The following is a 25,292-nucleotide window of genomic DNA, read 5'->3' on the forward strand; positions in this document are numbered from 1 at the left end:
TAGTATGGAGAGGTTCCTGATCGTAAGGATCCAGAATCTCCCCATCATCAGACGTCCCTTCGTCATCCTCATAAAGAGCCGACAGCCGCCACCGGCCGTTTATGTGGCCGCATCACAGCCTCCCCCTGCAACACATCCGACAAGTGCTGTACAGAACTCGTCAGGGAGTTAACCCACGCTGGCTCCTGAGAAATCGAGAGAGGGGAAATAGGGAGACTGCGGGGTACCACCAATTGTCTTGGGAAACCCTGCATGGGTGACGACACCACTGACTGCTGGGACAAACCCAACTGCGTAAACGCGGGCTGCGGAGCTAACTGGCCCACTAAGGTTGTAAGCGCCTGAGCGAAACAAGCCCAGGGTGGCTCCTGTACCTGTGCTGTAACCGTAATAGGTCGCGCCATTGACAAACACTACCGGCAGAGGCCCTCCGCGCAACCCTCCCCCTCCGCTAAAGGTACTTTACACGTAGTACACTGTAGCCGGAAAGGAAAATCACTTTCAGACATGTTGGTACCAAGTATGTGACCTCTCTCACCAATTGTATTTTAAAGAGGCGAGAGACCACCCTGCAGCACCGCACCGCAAGGGCTTAGCAGAAAGAACAGGGACAGTAATAAAGCTGACAGTCAGAATAGAAGATACAGGCAGCAGCGCTAGCACAGTCACATACAATGCAAAGAAAATCAATTCCTGCACTAACCAGCGCTGATCACTCAACTACGCAGACACAGAGTCTGGTAGGACACAGCGCTGCATACACAGACCTGACCACAGCGGAGGAGAGGTATGCGGGGGGACCCAGACCACGATGCTTCCGTCCAGGCTTCCAGCAGCGTTCACCATGCGTTCAGGAAGATGGCCGCCGAGGAGCAGAGAGGAGGCTGGCCTGGGGGAGGAGCGCTGCCACAGGGCCAGTCGGCAAGAGTGCAGAGAGGGCTGTGTGCAGCGGGGGAGGCGCCGGCTGTGAGACAGGGAAGACGTGTTCCCCTGGCATGCATTTAACCCCCGGGACGCCGCAGCGCTACCGCTCTGCTGCGGTTTGCTGTCCAGGGGGGTAGTGGAAGCGCAGGTTCTTACCTGGCTCCACGCTGCAGCCAGTCCCCAGGGAGCCCCCTGCCTGAGGACTCTGGACCATGTAACAGCGGGGACCCACCGCGGGACCCCGCTGCTTACCTTGCTGTTCCCCTTGATTCCGGCCATGGTCCGGAACATCTGGGGTCACCGCTAGCTGTGACCCCAGATGCTCACCAGCATCCCCGGATCGGTACCGGCGTGGGAGTAGGGAAGACAGCATGGACAGCAGGACTGACTGTCCATCCAGATGTGCGGCCACAGCTGCATGCAGGAAAACTTCAGGGGCTCTTCTTAGCCCCCACTCCAACAGGTGCACCCGACTCCGGCCGGGCACCAAACTGAACTGGAGGTGCCTTGGCTCGGGGGCGGGGTATAGGAGGGGGACCCTAGTGCATCCTGGGAGGCTGAAAGCTTAACTCTATGGTGCCCGATGACTGACGTCACACCTATACCCCAAGGTATCCTGTGGATACCCTATGGACCCTGAAGAAGAAATAAATCACAAGGGATCAGTGAACGCCTCTGCGGTAGGAAACTGTGGATAGGTATATACGGTGATCTACAAATTATTTTAAATGGTCAGAGACAACAGAAGTAAAACATAAAACTTCAAGAGTTTCCTTTCCCATAGGCCATAGCTGCTGTTGGACAGGACCTTTCAATTTGACTTTATTCCGCTAAAGTTATCTTTAGTAGATAGTTACAAAAACTGTTCTTGAATTAATTTATGAGAGACAATGGAAAGAATAGAATTAAATTTAGCTGTAAGCGACACCCTAGTCCTTATTGGATTATAATCTTTATTGCACAAAATAAAAAAAATTAAGAAAATCTTTTTGAAGCAACTACGTTATTTTGTTCTCTGCTGGAACATGCATCTCCGGACCAAGTGCTATTTGTCTTTTTTGCGATTTTGTGAGAACATTGGTGGATAGAGCTGAATAAAAGAACGCGTGTTCTGAGCAAGAGTGTGGTTTGATATTTTTACAGTCTGCAGGTTCTTAGAGTGTACAGATTTTTCCATTATGATGGGTTAGCACACGAATTGGGAAGCCTCATTTATGCTAATGAGGTTTTTATTTAGTCTGAGGTTTTAACATTTACATTTTGTTGTACTACAGAGGTTGCCAAACACTATTATTGGCAGATATATGCATTAGTTGAGTTGCACCATTTAACACTAAACTGATTTAATACATATATACAAATTTTATTTTTGGAACAGAATCCCCATACATATTTTTACAATGCAGAGTAAGCAAGAAAAACAAACAAAATACCGTGAGATACATACAGAGAAACAGATAAAACAATCAAATGTGAGAAAAAAAAAAAAAAAGTCACATAAGCTATGTTAGTGTTCACCCAAGGGTAAATATAAAGAATTCATTACATTGATATATTACGTAGAAACAATAATATAATTGTAAACATAAATATAGTGATCTCGTAATTATAAGTACCCATGTTTTCAACCAAGACAGTGATCATGAAATAAAAAAAAAAAAAAAAAAAAAAAGGTTCCATATCTTTTTATACATACGATAAAACATTTTTTACAATCTATATGCAGAATCACCACCAAAAGGTGTGGGAAAAGCAGAGCTCTATTAAACACATACATGTTAATTTAACCTTTGGCTCCCTCAGCATGCCACCCTACCAATGACTGCTTCTAACTCAGCAAATAGTGAGCCATATGATACGCAAGCTCTGGATAGAACACCTTACTGCGTGACCAAATTTAGCTGTAGTGCTAAACTCCATATTACTTTTTCATGCCTGAACAATAACCTGACGACTATATGAAATGGAGACAGCCATTCTGTGTGTAACCAATCTTCATGAAAATGTGGCCTACCAATTCACCAGGAGCTTGTGAATCATGAATATTGGTTATTGCTCATGAGCAGTGATCAATGATCTTATTGTCATCAAAATAAACAGTTGGCTGTAATCTCATGAATAATCTGTCTCTACTGTATAAAACATTTTAAAATACCATTTAGGAAACAGCTCTGTAGATCTCCAGCAAGCCTTACATATGAATCAATGTTCTAAAAGGGGTTACAAACACTAAACTACACCATAAAATATATTTAGCCAGTAAAGCAAATAGCTGGCATTAAAGCAGCTTCATAAAATCACTAAATTAAAATACTGCAGACCCCAATTGTTCCTCATGCTCCTGTTTCTCAGTTTAAAGGCTCATGATGTATACATCCCACTTTCCGGTAAATGTATGCGATGTATGCATTGTAGTTTATTATTTAACAATCCCACAAAAGGATTTTTTAAATATCACTGCATATATTTGCATTTCACCAAAGCTTTAGGTTTCATAATAAATGGACACAGATTATGATTTTCAACAGGTCTGACTTCTCTCCTTTAAAACATTTAGTTAATTTGCAGACAATCATGTACCATGTAAAATGCAAAAAAAAATAAATAATAATTTTCAAATTTTGGACACTTAAACAGAAGAAAAATGTATGAACATGGTCCCTAATTGAGGCGGTTCTCTAGTGTTTGCACTGAATAAAAATAGCTTATTGTAGACAGCCATTTATATAATATTGAAAGCAAACCATTAGATTAAAAAACAAAAACACAGCTGTGCTCATCATTAAAATAACCAAATGCTTTTTTTATATTGCACATAAGGTAGCAGGAAATTAAAGCTCTCCCAAAAGGGCACATTTTCATTGCCCAAACAATCACAAAAAAAGAGCTTAATAATAATAATATGTATATGCACTGTCCCTTAGGAGTTTTATTTGTAATGAGTTACCCTGACTGCGTAATCATCCCCCTGATATTCTGCTAAGCAAAAACAGACTACGCCGCCTAATAGTAATACATAAAGTTGGATGAACAATAAATAAAACCTTTTAATTCTATTATTAGGGGAAAATGTGCAGCAATTGACTTAATATATATATATGTATGTGTTTGGAAAGCTTGCAGCAAAGTAGAAAGCACATAGAAAAATAATAGACAAGTTGTGCAATGAAAGGCACTTTTCTGTAAACATCCACTATTTAAGCCTTGTTATTTGGCCTATAACAGGCATCTGGTTGCCACATGCGGAGATCCACAAGGACCTGGTTCAGCTTTAGCATCCAGAGATTTCTTTCATCTTTAGTATCTGCTGATAGCCAGTTCCTGGAGAAAAATAATACATAGAATTTACTATGCTTGTATAGCAGCTTTAGTCCATTTATTTTTATATTTTCAGAATTAAGATGCAGACATTTGTTATGTGACTCTGTACAATACTGTTAAACCACTGTGTAAACATGGTATGCGTTTCTGTATGCTTCGAAAAACAAACAGATTAAAATAGCAATTACATTTAGAATCCAAAAATACAAGTAATGGAAAATTCATTGTGCTGCTGAGAACATTCAACGGAATGCCAATTAGATACTCAAAATTGTTATCAGTTATGCATTTTATTTTACAGATCGACATATTTCTAATGTGGAGACAATGTGAGGCAGATAACCAGTGAGCTGACATGTTACATGGACACCTGTCCTCAACAAGCTTTAGAACTCAGGAGCCGATTCACACCCGGTCGCTAATAAGCATTCGCTCATAGCAGGCCGATTTTCGCTTTCTGCACATGCATCGCAGTGCGCGAACCAGTGCTAGAGATCAAGAAGTGTTCGCTCGTTGCACATAGACTGCCCAGCAGAGTGAGTGACAGGAGAAGCAGTTTGTGGGTGGTGATGGGGGCTGTCCATTAAAAACGGGGGAGTGGACGTGCGAACGCAGGCATGCCTGAGCGTCTCACCGCCGTTTCAGAGGAGTGCATAATTAAGAGCGTCATTGTACACGTCAACTGGTTGTATTTAACATTGAAGTGATCGCGTTGCTTGAGGTAGGGTATAGTCAACCTCAAGCGCTGCGTTCGCTTCCGATGGTACCCGATGTACAAATGGTTGCATACAATTCCTGGAGAGGAATGCCTGCCGTGACGTCACTTAGCCGAATTTGCATACGCTGGGTGCAAGCGTATGCATCTAGCAACCTGGTCTGAATCAGCACCTCAGCATACAAACATGCTGAATGTGTTAAAGCAGTAGTTTGCATTCATTCACTATTTGGTGTAAGGACTACAAAACAGACGCTACTTACTTTGTGACACAAAGGGTGTCTCTGCATTCACTGACTAGTGTTTCTCGGTCACCTTCTCTTTGTGGACGAACTGTAATCAGTTCATATGTATTGGGCCTGGCACAGAATTCTCGATTGGCTGGTTCTATTTTTTTGCTTGTGCAGTTTGCTAAATTTATTCTGCCAATGGGATTCTGTTAAAGAATAAAAAGCAAATTAAAATTATGATTGTTGGGGGGAAAAGCAATAATGTAACATCATTCAACACACACACACACACATACAAAATGGGTTATGTATAAATAATTCATTGGACTTCAAATTACAAAAATAAAACAAAACACAAAAATATTTAATATTCAAGTTGGCCAATACGCAGATACGCCAGGATAATTAACATTGGGAGCAATTCCACAGTGGAAATGCAAGCCTAGAAAAAAATGATTTCCCCTAAATAAATTTCCAGTTGTTGTTAAAACATTTAGGGGCATATTCATCAATAACACCCTTAAGTGGCTAGATACAAAAGTATCTGGCTCACAGCAAGTTGCAGGGTCAGATACCATATTACCGGAGCAATTCAAGATTGCTCCGGTGCGGAAACAGCTGCTATGAAAAGCAGCTGTCCCAGCTATCCTCAACACTGACAATTCTGCCACTGACAATTCTTTACACGGCAGTGTTTGTCACTGCATATCATAAAAAGGGTATTACCCCACACCAAAATATTATTTATGTTCTTACATTTATTAATATATCGCTATATTTCTTTATTTTTTGTTTTGTTTATCCTTTACTGGGCTGCTACCACTAAGTACTTATATACCAATAGGGGTAAAAACAAGTGAGCTCTATTTTGCGGTGCACTAGAGAAACTAGTGCACCACTATATAGAGCTCACTTGTCGTCGTCCCCCTCCTAGTGGTAATGTGCGCAGTGCTGGAGGCCATGCAGTACAGGATTCCAGGTTACATCCAGACGCTCCTTCCAATAGGAAGGAGTGGGCTCTGGGAACCAATGCCATATTCAGATGGTGTTATTTCCCGGAGGCAAACTTTGACTAACGAATGGGCTCGTTACCAGCTAGCATTTCCGCATGTGTTACAGGCCCATAAGGGATAATGGATAGGCCTCTAAGTATTTCCACACAGTCATGGCTGCCAAAGCATGTTCGATTTACTTTATCATCTGACTAAATAAGTGTAGTCCAGAGGCAACCCACTCTTCTCCCCATAACTATTGCAGAATTGACAAAATTATGTTATGAACACTAACCTTTCGTTTCTCGTCATCCGGATACGTCCAGTAAGATATGCAATAACCTGACAAGACGAACCAACGACGATGCCAAGCCCCAAAACCACTAACATCTTCAAACATAGTCTATAATTAAAAAAATGAACACAATACATGACCATTCTGTATTACATATGCACTATTAATGTGAATTTATTTATACATTCAAATTAATTGAATAACCACTATTTAAAGTGTTGTTCAGTCAAATATGTAAATATATTATCTTTGTCAATAAAATGCTGGTGGGATAGGTAAATCCATGCTATCTCGGCCAGTCCTAACAGACTGCATCAATGCCAATGTCCCTGCCTTATTAGCATTATTTTATAAATTTTGCTAATTATTTTTATTAAATACCAAAATACACTTAACACTGAATCCATTACATATACAACAAATCAGTGACAACAGAGCATATACAAATCACCATTGGTATTTTCATAAATATACAAAAATCTAAACGGAAACAAAAATAATGAACAGAAAATAGAAGAGAAAAGAAAAAGCTCCTCAAATGTGCCGGTGATGGAAATGCATTATAAAATTCTTTCCCACTAGTACCACTGCCACAGCTTACTAGGTAAAATGTATCCTAGAGTCTCGAGCTCCTGTTGGAGGTGCAATAAAGCTATAGGAACAACTTTACATATTTGGTGGAGTGTCCCCTCCTCCGGCCCTTTTGGAGTAAGGTGATAGAAACAGCCAAACTCATTCTCCAGGAAGACTTACCCTCGTGCCCTAGTTTTTTGGTTGCTAAATCCTTCTACGGAGAACCCATAAACAATTTAAAAAGACGCTACTTAGGCATATACTTAGTGCCTCAAAAGCAGTTATTCCAGTACACTGGAGATCGACATATACCCAACTATGACTGAATGGTGTGCTGGCTTAGATCATGTCCGTGGATGACCTTATATTGTCCTTATCGAACACTCAATATTTTACAACTATATGGTACCTATGGCTGAATTATAAAGAATCTGAACACTACAGATCATTATGTATGGATGAGACCAATAGGGATACTAGAGTGACTGTCAGCTAGGCCACTTCCCTGCGGGATGTGTATGAAGTCCCGGCGGCTGAACAGCCGCCAGTTCATATCCTGACGCCAGCAGCCTGAAGGGAGAAGATCCCGACAGGGCAGGTAAGTACCCTTTTTTTTCTTAATTAGCATTATTTATTTCAAAATATATTCTGACCTTATGCCTCAGTTCTTGCCCATTACTCTGTCTGAAAGATTTAATGCTTTAATTTCACTTTCTACTAAAGCTTTTACATTTTGTATTTCATTGGTCAGTCTGACGAATGTTGACATACCATACCACATGAGAGCTGTAACTTTAGCATGTGCACTTACACATCACACAACTACATATAGAACAGTTTACAAGACTCCTCAGTGTACAAGATTTGTGCAATGTGCTTATACCACATTGATAAACTAATCTACTAAAAATAAATCAAATGCATTATGGAACTTTCTTTATACATCATTCCTAAACTTTGGACTGTGCACTTGTGTGCGTGATTATTTCTCCTTTTTTTTGTCTCTTTTCCTATTACACACAAACATCAACAAGACGACTGACCACACTGCACACGCTTTAGTAAAAAAGTTGTTGATAACCGTAATGATTAGTTAAAAAGTTGTACAGACATTTGTGTTAATGAACGATTGTACATTTTCGGTAGTGGGGTTAAGCGTATAAAAAAAATGATCTTACAGCTGTATGTGTGGCTACAAAATCCATCTGCTAAATCAGTATAATTTGTAGAATGGATTTGCTTTAACTTGCCAAGTGACTCAGCCTATGCCAATGTAACAGATTTCTCTGGGAATTGTTTGAATACCAGAGAAGATAGGTTACATTCGTTTTAAGGGATTAGGTACGGTTTCAAAATTGCAAACATCTAATGAGCTGCCAGTATTTGTTTTGGCTTATGGAACCACAGAAGGAAGTTACCATACATTTAATGACTATGCTACTGTACTTTCCCATTGTTTAGCTAACAAAGCATTTAAATAAAAAAACTAAACAGAACTTGGTGCGAAAAATAAAGACCACGGTCGCTGCATCATAGCACTTCATATCAGTGATCGCAAATACGTGCTATAGCACGTATTTTACCAGATATTGAGGTTGGGGACTTACTTAGTTTTAAACAATGGCTGGGTCCCCGGGGACACGCTCTGCTGCCTTACAGCCACACTGCAGCCCTTCAAAGAGTCATCACTGTCATTCAAATCTGGCACCAGTCGTGAGCCAATCGAAACTTGTGGACCCGCAGCTAGTCAGCAGCGGCTGCCGGTCCGTGAGCTCCGATTGTCTTGCGATCGGCGCCAGATTCGAATGACGGCAACACTATCCCTCAAGAGCTGCAATGCGGCAAATACACACCTGCTAACGCAGGTGAGAGCTCACAGGCTGCTAGAGGGACACAATGGGAGCGAGAAAAGACTGCCGGGGGGACAGGAGGGGAAAGCATAATGTGTAAGGGGCATTACTGCGTGACATAAAAGTGTAGCGGGCATTACTGAGTGCCATGATGTGTAAAGTGCATTACTGCATGGCAGAATGTGTAAGGAGCAATATAACTGCGTGGCATAATGTGTTATAAGGGGCACTATTGTGTGACACTAAGGGACACTACTGAGCGGTGCAATGTGATGAAGGGACACAACTGTGTGGCGTAATTTGAATTGGGGGTAATATTGTGTGATCATGCCCCTTCCCAGCGAGACTGCACCAGTTTTTTTTTTTTCATCTTCGGTGCACGCTCTCCCTGCTTCAATTGTGGCTAGGGGCACCATTGCTCTTTATGTACACAGGGCACCAAAATATGTAGTTACGACTCTGCTTTGGTGTGCACAAATATGTCTTCTGAGTTCAGCATTCCTGGCCCTAAAAAATTCCTACAGTGATCACTATCTAATCCTCTACAACTGCTAAGCTAGGGCTTAGTCAATTGGGAAAATGCCTTCCCTTTTTTTGTGTGTTACTTCACTGGTGTAGGTGCCAGCTTTAACTAACAGAACCAACCAAATGTCTGACGATGGAACATGTATGAACCCCTTGCAGAATGAGCACTATTGTGTGCATTTTAATACAGAGCAGCCAGTGCTGAGGAGGGATCCTAAGGATCCCTCTCCCACGAGATGTGTGAAGTGTAACCCATAGGCTTCAATGGCTAACACCACCTGAAAAGGTTGTTAGCTATGGGGGCCAAGCTCCAGAATTTAATTCAGCTCAAGGGCTGCTTTTGAGATTGAAAAAGAGGGGCTGCAGCAGACCTTGAATATCTGCTGTGGTTCCCTGTACATACATCCCGATAGTTCTGAATATTTACGTAACAACCCCGAACACTGTCTTATCCACTATGGGTTTTGTGTACAGAAAAATCACTTGTAGGATCATTAAGGCATTAAACATGCATTCAAGGGGCATGTGGGGAGGTTTGTTGCACATGGGGGTATCAGATGGGCATTTTAGGGGTATGTGTGGTGGCATGTGGGAAGGTCTGAGGGGCATATGGGAGCGCTATAAGTTATGATAGAACCCAGAAATATGGGTTCTATCATAACTTATAGCGCCCCAGGAAAACGGGACTGTCCCGCTATAAGCGGGACAGTTGGGAGGTATGCAAACCAACCTCCTGTGTGCGGTCCCCTCTTCCACCCACTGATGCCCCCTTTGCACTGCTCTGCACTACTGCTGCTGCCGCTACCCCACACGCCTACAGCCATCTTGCACTCTGCACCTCCCAAACCAACCTCCTGTGTGCTGTCCCCTCTTACACCTGCGTTAGAGTACCATTTTGTTGCCCTTCTCCCCTGCAGGTAGCCCGGTTTGCTCATCCAAACCCTGATAGTTAATACATTTTAAAAAAGCTATGAAATTCCATAGACGAAAAAAACCTTACGGTTTCACATGTCCCATTAAGGCTGCTTAGACATGATCTGAAAATTCACAAAACCTATTGATTTTCTGCCACTCAATCTCCAAAAAGCAATGAAATTACGATCATTAAGGCTGATGCCTTAATGGACGTGTTCCTTGCGCAATACAGATATGGTATGCCATCACACCCTGTGGTTAACGGCGGATTCAGCACTCTCACACAATGAGATTGCTGTCACTCACAAAATGGTGGAGCTGCTAATTCACAGAATTGTGTGCTCACTGGAATACACACATGCAGTCTATGCAACTAAGGTCAAAGCAGAGAATAGAGCTGTACAGATGGGATAAAAGTGGTGTGGATTGGGGGAGGAGACAGCAGGCGTGTAGAGGAGAGAAGGTTAAGCAGTACAGAGGGGGGGGGGGGTTGCCAAAGTAATGCAGGTGGGTGGGAAACAGTGGTGCAGATGGGGGGACAGCGACGTGGATGGGGAAAGCAAGTGGCATGGACATGGGAATACAGGCAAAGACAGATTGGTGCGGATAAGGGAATACAGACTGGCACAAATAGGAGAACACACAACAGTAGGGATTGGGGAAGACAGTAGTGCAGGTGGGGAGAGGAGACAGAGTTGCACAGTTGGGGGGGAGAGAGTGGTGCACATGGAGTAAGAAAGAGTGCAACAGAGGAAGCGTGGCTTAGGGGAAGGCAGTGGTGCAGAAGGAAACAGAGTGGCACGGATGCAAGGCGGTGCAGTTGGAGAAAGAAAGATTGGAACGGATGAGAGACCACAGACTACCATAGTTCGGACACCACACGGCAGTAGGGATTGGGGAAGACAGATTGGTGTGGAAGGGGAGGAAGACAGAGTGGTGCGGGTGCTTCGGGGAGACAGAGTTGCACAGTTGAGGGACCAGAGTAGTGCAGATGGAGGAAGAAAGAGTGCCACAGATGAGAGAAAGACAGCAGCGTGGCTGTGGAGAAGGCATGGATGCAGGGCAGTGTGGCTGGGGAAAAACATTGGTGCGGATGAGGGAACACAGACTATCACAGTTGGGAGACCACACAGCAGTAGGGATTGGGGAATATATAGCAGCATGGAGGCATATAGGGGAAGATAGTGTACATGCATAGACAGGGTATGATATTTTTAATAAGGGAGCTGAACGTGTATTCTAAATTAGATAAATGTATGCAGTGAAAAGGATGTGGGAAGCCAGTGAGATTGTTTTGGTGATCAAATGGGAAGATTGTGGGCACTGAGTGGGATGTGGGAGCCACATAACTGCTTTGACCTCAGTTGCATAGACTGCATGTGTGTATTCCAATGAGCACACAATTCTGTGAATTAGCAGCTCCACCATTTTGTGAGTGACAGCAATCTCACTCTGAGTGCTGAATCTGTCGTTCACCACAGGGTGTGATGGCATACCATATCAGTATTGTGCAAGGAACACGTCGATTAAGGCATCAGCCTTAATGATCGTAATTTCATTGCTTTTTGGAGTTTGAGTGGCAGAAAATCAATAGGTTTTGTGAATTTTCAGCCTTAATGGGACATATGAAACCGTAAGGTTTTTGGTCTATGGAATAATATATATATACACACACATATATATATATACACAGTCAGGTCCATAAATATTGGGACATTGACAGTATTTTCATATTTTGGCCTCTATTCACCACCACAATGGCTTTGAAATGAAACAAACAAGATGTGCTTTAACTGCAGACTTTCAGATTTAATTTGAGGGTAATTACATCCAAATCAGGTGAATGGTGTAGGAATTACAACGGTTTCTATATGTGCCTCCCATTTTTTAAGGGGCCAAAAGTAATGGGAAACTAAACAATCCTAAATCTAACTTTCACTTCTTAATACTTTGTTGCAAATCCTTTGCAGGCAATTACAGCCTGAAGTCTGGAACGCATAGACATCACCAGACGCTGGGTTTCATACCTGGTGATGCTCTGCCAGGCCTCTACTGCAAATGTCTTCAGTTCCTGCTTGTTCTTGGGACATTTTCCCTTCAGTTTTGTCTTCATCAAGTGAAATGCATGCTCAATCGGATTCAGGTCAGGGGATTGACTTGGCCATTGCATAACATTGCACTTTTTAGCCTTAAAAAACTCTTTGGTTGCTTTTGCAGTATGCTTCGGGTCATTGTCCATCTGCACTGTGAAGCGCCGTCCAATGAGTTCTGAAGCATTTGACTGAATATGAGCATATAATATTGCCCGAAACACTTCAGAATTCATTCTGCTGCTTTTGTCAGCAGTCACATCATCAATAAATACAAGGGAACCAGTTCCATTGGCAGCCATACATGCCCACGCCATGACACTACCACCACCATGCTTCACTGATGGGGTGGTATGTTTTGGATCATGAGCAGTTCCTTTCCTTCTCTTCTCTTCCCATCACTCTGGTACAAGTTGATCTTTGTCTCATCTGTCAATAGGATGTTGTTCCAGAACTGTAATAGCTTTTTTAGATGTTGTTTGGCAAACTCTAATCTGGTCTTCCTGTTTTTGTGGCTCACCAATGGATTGCATCTTGTGGTGAACCCTCTATATTCACTCTTGTGAAGTCTTCTCTTGATTGTTGACTTTGACACATATACATCTACCTCCTGGAGAGTGTTCTTGATTTGGCCAACTGTTGTGAAGGGGTTTTTCTTCACCAGGGAAATAATTCTTTTGTCATCCACCACAGTTGTTTTCCGTGGTCTTCCAGGTCTTTTGGTGTTGCTGAGCTCTCTGGTGGGTTCTTTCTTTTTAAGAATGTTCCAAACAGTTGATTTGGCCACACCTAATGTTTTTGCTATCTCTCTGATGGGTTTGTTTTGATTTTTCAGCCTAATGATGGCTTGCTTCACTGATAGTGACAGCTCTTTGGATCTCATATTGAGAGTCGGCAGCAACTGATTCCAAATGCAAAGGTCACACCTAGAATCAACTCCAGACCTTTTACCTGCTTAATTGATAATGAAATAACGAGGGAATAGCCCACACCTGTCCATGAAATAGCATTTGAATTGATAGTCCCATTACTTTTGGCCCCTTAAAAAGTGGGAGGCACATATTGAAACTGTTGTAATTCCTACACCATTCACCCGATTTGGATGTAATTACCCTCAAATTAAATCTGAAAGTCTGCAGTTAAAGCACATCTTGTTTGTTTCATTTCAAAACCATTGTGGTGGTGAATAGAGGCCAAAATATGAAAATTCTGTCAATGTCCCAATATTTATGGACCTGACTGCATGTGCGTGCATATGTGTGTGTGTGTGTATATATATATATATATATATATATATATATATATATATATATATATATATATACACACACACACACACACACGTCTGAAGACAACTTTGTGATTTAAATTCTGTAACTGCACCAATGAGCTATAACTCACCAAGAAGCCCTTTTCTTCAACAAAGGAATTTACTTGGCATTTGAGTTTTAGATAAATGTGACCTTCTAAGGGAGCCAAAAAAGGAACCTGTAAGGAAAGGAAGGGAAAAAAACACATTTAGTGTATATATTGTGAGTTATAAAAAGTAAAACAAAATAAGCATGTAATCTTTAGTTGCAGTAACTATTTCAGGCACAAGACACTGTCTCCATGTTGTAACATGAGAACCAAGGTGTCTCGCTTGTTACCTCCTTTAATCACAGTACCCACTTATCCTCCGGCATGATCAACCCATGCTTGAATTTGAACTACAGGAAATAGTTACTATTTGTTCAGGAACTAGGACACAAGACTCTACTGTACTTTGGTAACATTAGGCTGCGGACAGTAAAAAGACAAATATAATAAGTATACAGGTAATTTTACATGCACATAAAAGGTTTTATTCTAACCCAAGTAATGTCTAAAATATACTGCGAACTATATTAAAATTCATCTATCACCTAATATTACCAATGAGACAGAAATGCATTGTCCAAATGTTTCCTTTCAATACAATAATATATCAACCCATGTAATGTGTTTATAATGTATTTAAAGATAGTTTCCCATAGAGTATAAGCACCATGAAGAGACTTTGGCCCGTAGTCAATTTGAGCCGAGCCGCGTTAACTTAACGCGGCCCGGACTTAACTCTGGCTTTGCCTGTTTTCCAGGCATTAACGTATCGCGCGCGTGCCCGCGTATCCCCGTATTCAATTTGAAAGTAGGCGAAAACTGGACCCGGCGATACTTAGATCGGCGAAAACAAACGGGAATTTTTGGGAAATAATTGTAGGACCCCCCTAAAGATGTCCAGATCTCGGGGATCACTATGGGTACCCCCGTTTTTGCCTGCAGAAGAAAGTCAGGGTTTTTAAAAAGCCATGGCTGGTATTTTTTTTCCCCGACATTGAAGTGATGCAGAAAAGCATTTACCTTTTTTTTTTTCGTTTTTAAAAGTGGTCCCATCAAATTTGGGGTACATGAAAATGGGTACTAGCATAGTTTTAAGTCTCTAAAGGTAATTTAAAAAATTCTGCAAAAATACACCTGCCGCTACTCGGCGCAATAAAAAAAAACACCTGCCACATACTTGGGGACCCCACCAGTATTAATTTAGTTAGTTTGGCATTTTTTTTGTCACACCCCCCCCACAATTTTTTTTTTGCAACATTTCGTTTTAAGGGGGCATTCCCAAAAGTACAGGCTAATTTTTATAAGCCTGCACCCCTAAACCCGAAATCTAAACTTTATTTCACTTGCTATAGTTAATGAAAAAATAATCACTGTTTTTTAAAAAAATTTCGGAAAAAATATGCCTGGGACCCCCCTAAAGATGTCCAGACATTGGGGATCACTATGTGTACCCCTGTTTTTGCCTGCAAAAGAAAGTCAGGTTTTTAAATAGCTTTGCCAGGTCTTTTTCCCTGCCGTGGCTATTAGAAACCCCGACTTCCATCAGTAGTTAAAAGTGGGGGTAACCATAGTGATCCCCCATGTCTACACATCTTTAGGGGGGTCCCTAGAATGTTTCCTGAAAATTCCCGTTTTTTTTTAAAGCTGTAAAAAAAATTATTAAAAATTTACAAAAAAAATGACATAAGGTCCCCCCAAAAGCCAAACCAGCCCCAGGCTTGCCAGCCAGTGGTGGTTTCTAAAAATACGGGGAACAAAATGTGTAGGGTTCCTCCGTATTTTAGAAACCAACACAAGGATGCAGGTACTAGTGCTGGTTTTAAATATAGAGGGCAAAAAAGACGTGGGGTACCCCCTATATTTAAGACCAGCACCAGACCCAACCGACTGGGGTGTAATGCCACAGCCCGGAGACCCAATCACCGGGGCTCCAGGTCTAAAGCAGTACACCCCAAGTCTGTCAGCGCCCCTGTGTGACATCACATGGAGGGGGCTTGGCCTGCACCGGTCCCACAAATAAAATCTTATTTACCTTGTTCGGGTCAGCTACCCCAGCATTGGACTCAGGAGATTATATATAATATATATATTCCCAAAATGGCCCTCGGCGGAAAAAAGGTTCCCCACCCCTGAATTTAAAACAACCAGCCAGGGATTCTGTCAGTTAATGTGTTGGGCATACTGATAACATAAGTAACTGCACATAGGCAATTTAAGAATCCCCATAAAGGGCAATAGGCTACACCTAACGTTTGCTAGACGAACTGTCCTGCAGCAGTAGAGATTGAATTATTACCTTGTCTAAAAGGAATTTGTTGCTACCCACTGAAGCTAGTGTGAGCTTGTGAGATCCAACAAGAACAAAATTACTGGTACGGACAGCATTCGGGCCTCCTGGACTAGCCAAGGCTGTGATGAAAAAGAAAGTGAAATGAGAGCTGTTAAACAATACTACTATATTTTTTCCTAATATTTATCACCTCAAATTTTCATTCAATTATCAATGTTATTTTTGGCAAAGAATTCAATGCAAGTCAGAAATATCTAATAGCAACCCCTTTAGCTGATTGAATGTCAATATACACTCCTGTTAAATTGTGGGAGATTACTTTAAACTCTAGTAATCTTTAGTATAATTTTTACATTCAAAATAGCTTAGTTCTCTATACAGTATGTTGTCTTGTGACTTTACATGAAGTTCCTAACAAAGTTTTTACACATTGAAAGTTTAACATTGTTTTTCACATCATCAGCCTATAAAAATTATGCATTTGTATACTGGATCTGCTGGCATCAGCCTGTTCACTGCCAGAGGTCTATTTGAGTCATAAATCAGCGTATTTGCTCATGTGCAAGTGGTTTATTTTACATCCAACCCTAAATCATTCCCACCATTTTTATTTTTTTAAAGGACAAACAAAACTTTGCTTTTTTTCACCAAAATTAAATTTTTGAACTTAAAGCCATGATGTATAACTTAAGGAAAATTTGTAAAAATAGGTTTTTATCAATATCAGGTACAACTCAGAACAAGTGGTTAAAGTTTGCTTAAACTTTAAAAAGGGGTGTGGATTGATAACCAATCAATATAGACACCAAAAAGTAGAAAGTGAATGGCCATCAGGGACAAACCTAACCTATTCACTGTCTGCCTTCTGGTGTCTATTGCATTTGGTATCTGGATGGTAGACAGTCAATAGATAGAGTTTTTATGTAGACTTACCTTTGTTAACGCTTTTTCTTCAAAGTCCATAGGGTCCACAGGGATACCATGGGAAAAATGTGGTTGGAGTGATCCTCCTCCACATATACGCCGTCTCTGGCCACAGGCACTCAGTTTTGTAAAAAAGCCCAAGGCAGGAGAAGGAAGAACAATGTACACCAGAAACACTCACACAAGATGAGGGAATCCGTGACCGAAAAAAAAATTACCCAATGCAGCCAGGTGAGTCAGCGTGGGTGCCCTGTGCACCCTATGGACTTCGAAGAAAAATAGTTAACAAAAGGTAAGCCTACCATAACTCTTATTTTCTTTTTCAGGGACCCACAGGGATACCATGGAGATGTCCTAAAGCAGTTTCCCTAAGGGTGGGGACACTCCTGAGCATAAAGAAGAACACGCCGCCCAAAGGAAGCATCCGGAGAGGAAAAAGTGTCAAAAGCGTAGAACCTAAGAATAGTGTGGACAGAAGACCACGTGGCTGCCTTGCACAACTGTTCAGCAGAGTCACCACGACGAAACGCCCATGATGGTCCCACAAATTGGGTAGAATGTGCTGTCGCCGTATTTGGAACAGAGAAACCAGCCTGCATGTAAACCCGAGAGATAGCCATAAGCAACCATCAAGCCAGTGTTTGTTTTTTAGCTGGCCAGCCGCGTTTGTGAAAACCACAACACACAAAAAGAGCATCTGATTTTCTAAAAGAGCTTGTACGATCCACAGATCACGAACCACATCCAGGGAAGCTTCATCTACAGAAAGGTCTGAAGACTGAAAAGCTGGAACCACAATCTCTCCATTGACATGAAAACGGGACACTACCTTAGGAAGGTAACCCGCCCGTATACGGAGAACAGCTCTAACCTCATGAAAAATCAAGGGGGAGCGACTAGAGAGCTCTGCAAAATCAGAGACACTGTGTGCAGAAGAGAGCGTGAGGAGCCAAAGTGTCATAGCTGTCAACCACTTCAAATCCAGAGGTTCAAATGGATGAGCTTGTAACCCCTTGAGAACTACAAACAAATCCCAACGGTGCCACCGGTGGGACAAAGGGTGGCTGCACTCGGAAAACCTAAAAAACAAATTCTAGCATCTGGCAGAGAAGCAAAATTTTGCTGGAACTAAACTGACAGCGCAGAAACGTGTACTCTCAGAGTGGCCAGACGGAGGTCTAACGCAGCCTGGAGAAAGCAAGTACATGGGAAACCCTTAAAATCTTAGGGTCATGCTTTCTGTGGGAACACCAATGACCAAAATAATACCAAAACTCTAATAGATGTGGGCAGAGGAAGGCTTTAGTGCCCCAAGCATTGTTTGAATCACAGAGCTGGAGAAACCTTTGGCTCTTAAGATGGAAGACTCAAGAGCCACGCCTTCATATACAGAAGAGTTAAGTCCGGATGTAGGCAAGGACCCTGCGCTAAAACATCCAGCCATAGAGGAAAAGGACTCGGAGTGTCTATGAGTATATTCCGTATTCTGGTGAACCAATGGCGCCTGGGCAAAGCAGGAGCTACCAGTATTACTGTTCCGCCTTCCTGCTTGAATTTCCCAAGTGTCCTTGGGAGGAGGGAAATCGGAGATAAGAAATACGACAGCTTGAAGTCCCACTTTACTGCCAGCACGTCCACGAAGGCTGCCGAAGGGTTTCTGGTCCTGGACCAGTACCTTGGAACCTTGCGGTTGTGACGTGAGGCTGACAGGTAGGCCCCATTTGTTTACCAGAAGTTGAAAACCCCCGGATGGAGAGCCCACTCTTCGGCATGCATGTCCTGACTACTTAGGAAGTCCACTTCCCAGTTGAGGACTCCAGGGATATTTCCGGAAGATGACGTTCTGCCCAGATCAGAATTTTGCATGACTTTGCGTGCCTCCCTGATAATTGATATAGGCTACTGTAGTCACTTTGTCGGACTGGATCGGGACCGGCCTGCCTTGGAGTAGGTCCTGTGCCAGGATGAGTGCTTTGTATACTGCGAGCAGCTTCAAGATGTTTATGAGCAGGTGACTTTCCTGATTTGTCCATCTTCCCTGAAAGGTATGATGACCTGTCACCACCCCCATCCGCGAAGACTGGCGTCCTTGGTGAGGAGCACCCAATTTGGAATCCAAAATGGGCGACCCTTGTCTAGTTGAGCCTTTTGTAGCCACCACAAGAGAGAGAGAGAGACGCGAACCTCTAGAGGGAGAAGGATCCTTTGGTACTGTATTAGATGATATGGCCCGTTCCACCGTGAGAGAATCAATTGTTGCAGAAATCTGGAATGAAATTGAACATATTCCACCATGTTGAAGGTGGACACCATTGACCCTAGGACCTGCATCGCTGATAGAATGGATACCCTTCGCTTGCATACTCGCAGTATTAGGGCCAAATCTTGTCCTCTTGCAGAAATACCCTTTGTGCTGAGAATCCAGAAGTGCCCCCAGATGTACCATCCACTGTATTGAAGAAGGATTTCTTCCAATTTATGATCCAGACGTGTGTCTGTAGGCGGGCAATGGTCAGTTGGAGATGGTGTTGTAGAACAGCTGGAGACTGTGCTAATATCAGAAGGTCATCCAGGTATGGGAGTATTCTGATTACCTGACGCCTGAGGCAGGCAATCATAACTGCCATTATTTTGGTGAAGACCCAAGGGACCATTGATAGACTAAAGAGCAGTGCCTGAATTGGTAATGATGTTGTAGGACAGCAAATCGTAGAAATTGTTGGTGGGATGGCTTGACAGGCACATGCAGATACGCATCCTGAATGTCCAGGGAAGCCATAAAATCCCCAGGTTCCATTGTCAAAATAATTGACCGAAGAGACTCCATACCCAACTTGGATAAACTTGTTGAGTGTTTTCAGATTTAGAATATGGCGATGAGACCCATTTGGTTTCTGAACCAAAAATAGATTGGAGTAATAACCCCTTCCTTGTTGAACCACCGGAACCAGGATTAATCACCCCTGCCCGCAGCAGGGAGTAAATAGCCTCCTGGAGAGCCAAGGCCTTCAATGAATCTGATGGAGGAGTTGTACATAAAATAAAACTTCTGGGGAGGATGCCTCCGGAAAGTTAGAGCATACCCCTGAGACACCACTTCTCGGACCCAGGCGTTTGTTTGAAGCTCGTCCCATCAGGCAGAGGATTTGTTGTCCGGCTTAGAAGCTGGACGTCTGACTGAATAGGACCTCTTAGTTTGCTGCTTAGTGGTCCTGCAAGAACTAGACGGTCTGGAGGAACACTGTCCTTTTGCTCTTCCCCCGAGTACAAAAGGACCGAAAAGAAGATTGCCTAGGCTTTGATGTAGCGGTTGATGGCAGACCTGCAAATTTTGAGGTTGCCAGAGTAGCCACTATCTTATCCAATTCTGCTCCAAAAAGTATGTTTCCATAAACAGGTAAGGATTCCAGAGCCCTCTTGGATCTGGTATCTGCTTTCCAGGACCTTAACCAAAGGGCTCTACGAGCAACAACCAAAGCTGCTGATGCTTTAGAAGCCAGCAGCCCAGCATCTATTGCAGCTTCGCCCAAATAAGAGGCCACTTCCCATATGTGAGAGTTATAGGTCAGCTATTCTCTGGTAGCATTCGGTAGAGTTTCTTCTAAAGCCCCTGTCCATTCTTCAACAGCCTTGGAGACCCAAGTCTCGGCCATAGCTGGTCGAGTAACAGCTCAAGACAATGAAAACACTTAGAAAACTTGAAACATGTTTTAAATATCTGTAGGATCTTTAAGGGAAGATGCTGACTGTATAGGTAACGTAGTACTCCTGACTAAATGTGTCACATGAGCATCCACAGTAGGAGGGACTTCCAACTGATTACATTCAGTAGGTGGGAAAAGATAAAAAGATGCTAATCTTTTTGCAACATGGTACCGTTTATCTGGGTTACTCAATGCTTCTTCCATCAGTTCAGTGAGCTGCTCAGACTTAGAAAACTCAGCTTTTAACGCGTTCTGGTGTTTAAACACTGGAGCCTTAGGTCTAGGGGCTGGCTCATCATCCTGTATATTTAGGACTGATTTGAACACCCCTACCTAAGAAGGGACATCCACTGTAGAAGGATGATCCTCCTCCTGACATAGACCCTGGAAAAGAACCCGGCGCATCATCCGATTCCTCCGATGATGCGTCTATTTTCTGAGCAGACTGATAAAATGATAATTGTCCACTTAGGTGCTTTAGTGACTACCGGTCTGTTCATCTGCAGCATTTGTTGAAATGTAGCAGCTGACTGAGCCGTACTCTGTCTTGAGTGGGCATAAACATCCATCCAGGAAGGATGTACAGGGGGAACAAACATAGCCGGCTGGAACTGCTGTAGGTATCCCACATAAAGGGAGGCAGCGTGGTAGTAGCCAAACGTCCACTAACTGCATCATAACCTGAGACAAGGAGGACACCCAAGATGGCTCCCTTACAGAGGCTGGTAAACTGGACTGGTGAGGTTGTTCTTTATACAGGATGGTTTGTGTGCTGTTTGTTATAAAGTCCTGAGGGGACAAGTCCGCCAAACAACTTTTACATGAAACCAGCACCATGGCCTCAGTTTCCTGTTTACCCTTATTCTTAGACATAAGTGCAAATGTGACTGCCTTCATAAAATAACAAAATAAATGTGAAGTACAATTTGAAACTAAAAAAAATACCCTCCACATACCTGTAGCAAAGGGTTGAGGAGAAATAGTAGTGATAATTATACTTGACAGTACAGAAAAACAAAAAGGCAGTAACAACACAGCAGAGCTAGCAAAAGTCACATACAATGCATATACAATATACTTGCAAAGGGCCCTGAATCAACTACTCAAAGCACAAGGCTTGGTAGGATTTTGAGCACTGTATAACCTGGCCTCTGGGGTAAGATTTAAAGGGACACCAGTCCCAAATCTCCTGAGAGCAGCATCTTCAGTGCAACAATGAGTTGTCACTGTGCGTCTCATAACAGAAGATGGTAGGAGGAACAACCCAGACACGGGAAAACCTCCGCTGGATTGGCGTCTGTGCTGGGGGAGGTTCTGCTGGGGAAAGCCCATCTCCCCTATGCTGTAACAACCCCCAGGTGCGCTGGCCTTATACATTGTCTGCCGACACTGTCCCCGACGCCAGACTGACTTGCCGGAGCGGACGCCCCACTACAGCGGCCCCCGTCAACTCTCTAACCGCCGGAGGATTGGACTGCGAGCGGGACCTGCGTCCCCGTGCTATCCAGCTGCAGTCCTGTTTCCCAGCATCGCCGCTAGCCAAGCTCCGCTGGTGTCCACCGAAGTCACCTGTCCGGTTACTGGTGTTGCGGCGCCGGCAAGGGTAGATGGAGCAGCAGCACAGGCATCCTTTAGGACGCCTAGCGCTGCTCGCTCCAACAGTAAAAAATAAATAAAACAAACCATAAAATAAAAAGCTTGGGACTACCTGAACAGTCCCAGTTATAAAAGGTGCTTCTGAACCCTGCCGCACAAAACTCAACACTGAGTGCCTGTGGCCGGGGTATATGTGAAGGAGGACCCGAGGCATCCTGGGAGCTAAAAGCTTAACTGTTTGGTGCCTGGATCACTCCAGCCACATTTTCCCCATGGTATCCCTGTGGATCCTTATGGACCCTGAAGAAGACATAAGTATTGCTTAAGAAGCAACCATATTAAGATTGAGAGAAAAAAAAAAATTAAGGTTTATATTGAGCAGTTCTTCTCAAACTCCTTTTCTCAATACATCCCAATACCCCTGAATTTAAGTATATCCATGCTTGAGCATGTGACTTAATTTATTGTACAGTCTGCAAATACTCCATATACTGAAATGGCAAATTTGAGATATATAGATAGATAGATATATATATCTGGGTGATATGGTCACTAATGTAGCAATATATATTATCTATGTCCTGTATTGTATTGTTCTGTAAGTCACTTGTATACAATTTGTTTTTGTACTTTGTAAGGCGCTGCGGAACACTTGTGGCGCCATATAAATAAATGATAATAATAATAATAATAATAAATATATATATATATATATATATATATATATATATACACACACCAGCTTATTCCTTGACAGACCAGCACACAGTTACTATGATGTCTAGAAACTCAATGCCTTGACAAAGGTCCATGTTGGACCGAAACGTTGGCTGGCAAATTACATTGGTATTAAAAGCTGATTAATGTTGCTGAAAATCTGGAGAGTGCTTTTTTTCTTTTCATTTAGAAATACAATTGATATATACATACATACATACATACATACATACATACATACATACATACACACACACACACACATACATACACACACTGTTCCAGTCATCAAAACTTTGGACACCTTCTCATTCAATGGTTTTTGTTTATTTAAATTATTTTCAACATAGTAGATTAATACTGAAGACATCAGACATTAAAACTATGAAAGAACACATATGGAATTATGTTGTAAACAAAAAAAGTGTTAAATCAAAATATGTTTTATATGTTAGATTCCTCAAAGTAGCCCCCTTTTGCTTGGATGACAGCTTTGCACACTCTTGGCATTCTCTCAATCAACTTCATGAGGTATTCTTCTGGAATGGTTTTGAATTAACAGGTGTGCCTTGTCAAGAGTCAATCTGTGGAATTACTTGCCTTCTTAATGTGTTTGAGACCATCAGTTGTGTTGTTAGTACAGGTGATGCTGGGTTTGGGATGCGCTTCAGGGTGGTGGGAGAGAGGAAAGGAGAAGAATGATGAGGGGAAAGAGGAAGGGGGGGGAAGAGTGCAATCGGGGGTGGTGCTGCAATGTACAGTAGGGGTACCTGATCCTACTTAGGAAAAAACATGAAGAGTATAGGATGTACGTGCGCTCCTTGGTGTTCTGTGTTTGTAGGGGGAAGAAAGGACGGGGGGGGGGGTTGTGTGGTGGCTTGGGAAAAGAACGTGGGTGTTCGTTGTCGTGGGTGTGGAGATAATAAACTACTGGAGGCAGGGTCAATGGTGAAAAAATAAGAGTTGTGGTATGACATACCTTTGTTAACTCTTTTTCTTCGAGGTCCATGGGGTCCACAGCCATTACGTTGGGGTATGAATCCCGGTCACCAAACAGTTAATACAAACAAGCTCTCTGCTCCCAGGATGCTCCGGGTCCCTCCTCACATACCCCACTCCCCGCCTCAGGTAGCCAGTTCGTTACCAAGCTCAAGCAGGCTTAGACAAAACAAAGGGTAAGAAAGAAAAACCCCATACTCATGAGTCTAGACTCTCCAGAAAAGACATTTTTCCAGAAATCCGACACTCTACGTGCAGATGCCATAGCAAAAAGAAATACTGTCTTTGCTGTTAGCCACTTGATGTCTATTGAATTTAAAGGCTCAAACGGAGGAGCCTGTAAAACCTTCAGAACTAGAGTCAAGTCCCACGGAACAACCGGGGGAACGAAGGGAGGCTGAATCCTCAACACCCCCTGAAAAAAGGTCTTTATATATCTGGTCTCAGAGCAATTTTATGTTGGAACCAGACTGAAAGAGCAGACACCTGTACCCTCAAAGAGGAGAGGCGGAGCCCCTTTTTCCAGACCACTTTGAAGAAAATCAAGCACTCTGGATATCAGAAATTTCTGTGGGTCATACCCTTTCAGTTTACACCATTGAAAGAAAGTATGCCAAATTCTATAGTATATACGGGCTGAGGATGGTTTCCGTGCCTTCAGCATCATCCGTATAACAGATTCGGAAAAACCCTTCTTCCACAAGACGGAGGCCTCAAGAGCCATGCCGTCAAAGATAGCCGATGAAGATCCTGGTACCAGCAGGGACCCTGTAGCAACAGATCCGGCCTCAATGGCAGAGGCCATGGAGTGTCTATGGAGAGAGACCGTAGATCTGTGAACCAGTGCCGTCTCGGCCATGCCGGAGCTATTAATATCACGGTGCTGCCCTCGTTTGATCTTTCTGACCACTCTGGGAAGAGCAGCAAACGGGGGGGGAACAGATATACCAGCTTGTGACGCCACTTTACTGTCAGTGCGTCTACAAACTAGGCTCTCTGATCTCTTGTCCAGGATCCATACCTGGGAACCTTGTTGTTCCTTCTTGACGCCAGATTTATTTCTGGTAGACCCCACCTGTCCACAAGGTTCCAAAAAACCTGTGGATGTAGGGCCCACTCTCCTGCATTTATCTCTTGCCGACTGAGAAAGTCGGCCTCCCAATTCAGGATCCCCGGAATGAACACGGAAGATATCGTGGGAAGATGAGTCTCTGCCCAGACCAAGATTTTTGATACCTCTGCCAAGGCAGCCCGACTCCTTGTGCCCCCTTGA

General features: G+C 42.9%; 1 protein-coding gene across 2 annotated transcripts in view; it reads right to left on the minus strand.

The window, feature by feature from the left end:
* Positions 1-2,362: 2,362 nt before the first annotated feature.
* Positions 2,363-25,292, minus strand: part of ANLN (anillin, actin binding protein) — a 108,238-nt gene continuing 85,308 nt past the window's right edge. For both annotated transcript variants that reach the window (XM_088476028.1, XM_088476027.1), the window contains 5 exons: positions 16,086-16,198; positions 13,832-13,918; positions 6,478-6,585; positions 5,224-5,396; positions 2,363-4,245 (listed from right to left, as the gene is read on the minus strand). In XM_088476028.1, coding sequence (XP_088332154.1) covers positions 4,122-4,245; positions 5,224-5,396; positions 6,478-6,585; positions 13,832-13,918; positions 16,086-16,198 — 605 coding nt within the window. In that variant the 3' untranslated portion in view covers positions 2,363-4,121. The remainder of the gene's footprint in view (positions 4,246-5,223; positions 5,397-6,477; positions 6,586-13,831; positions 13,919-16,085; positions 16,199-25,292) is intronic.

This window comes from Taudactylus pleione, unplaced genomic scaffold, assembly GCF_031769625.1.
Source record: "Taudactylus pleione unplaced genomic scaffold, aTauple2 ptg000181l, whole genome shotgun sequence".
NCBI classification, from domain to species: domain Eukaryota; kingdom Metazoa; phylum Chordata; class Amphibia; order Anura; family Myobatrachidae; genus Taudactylus; species Taudactylus pleione.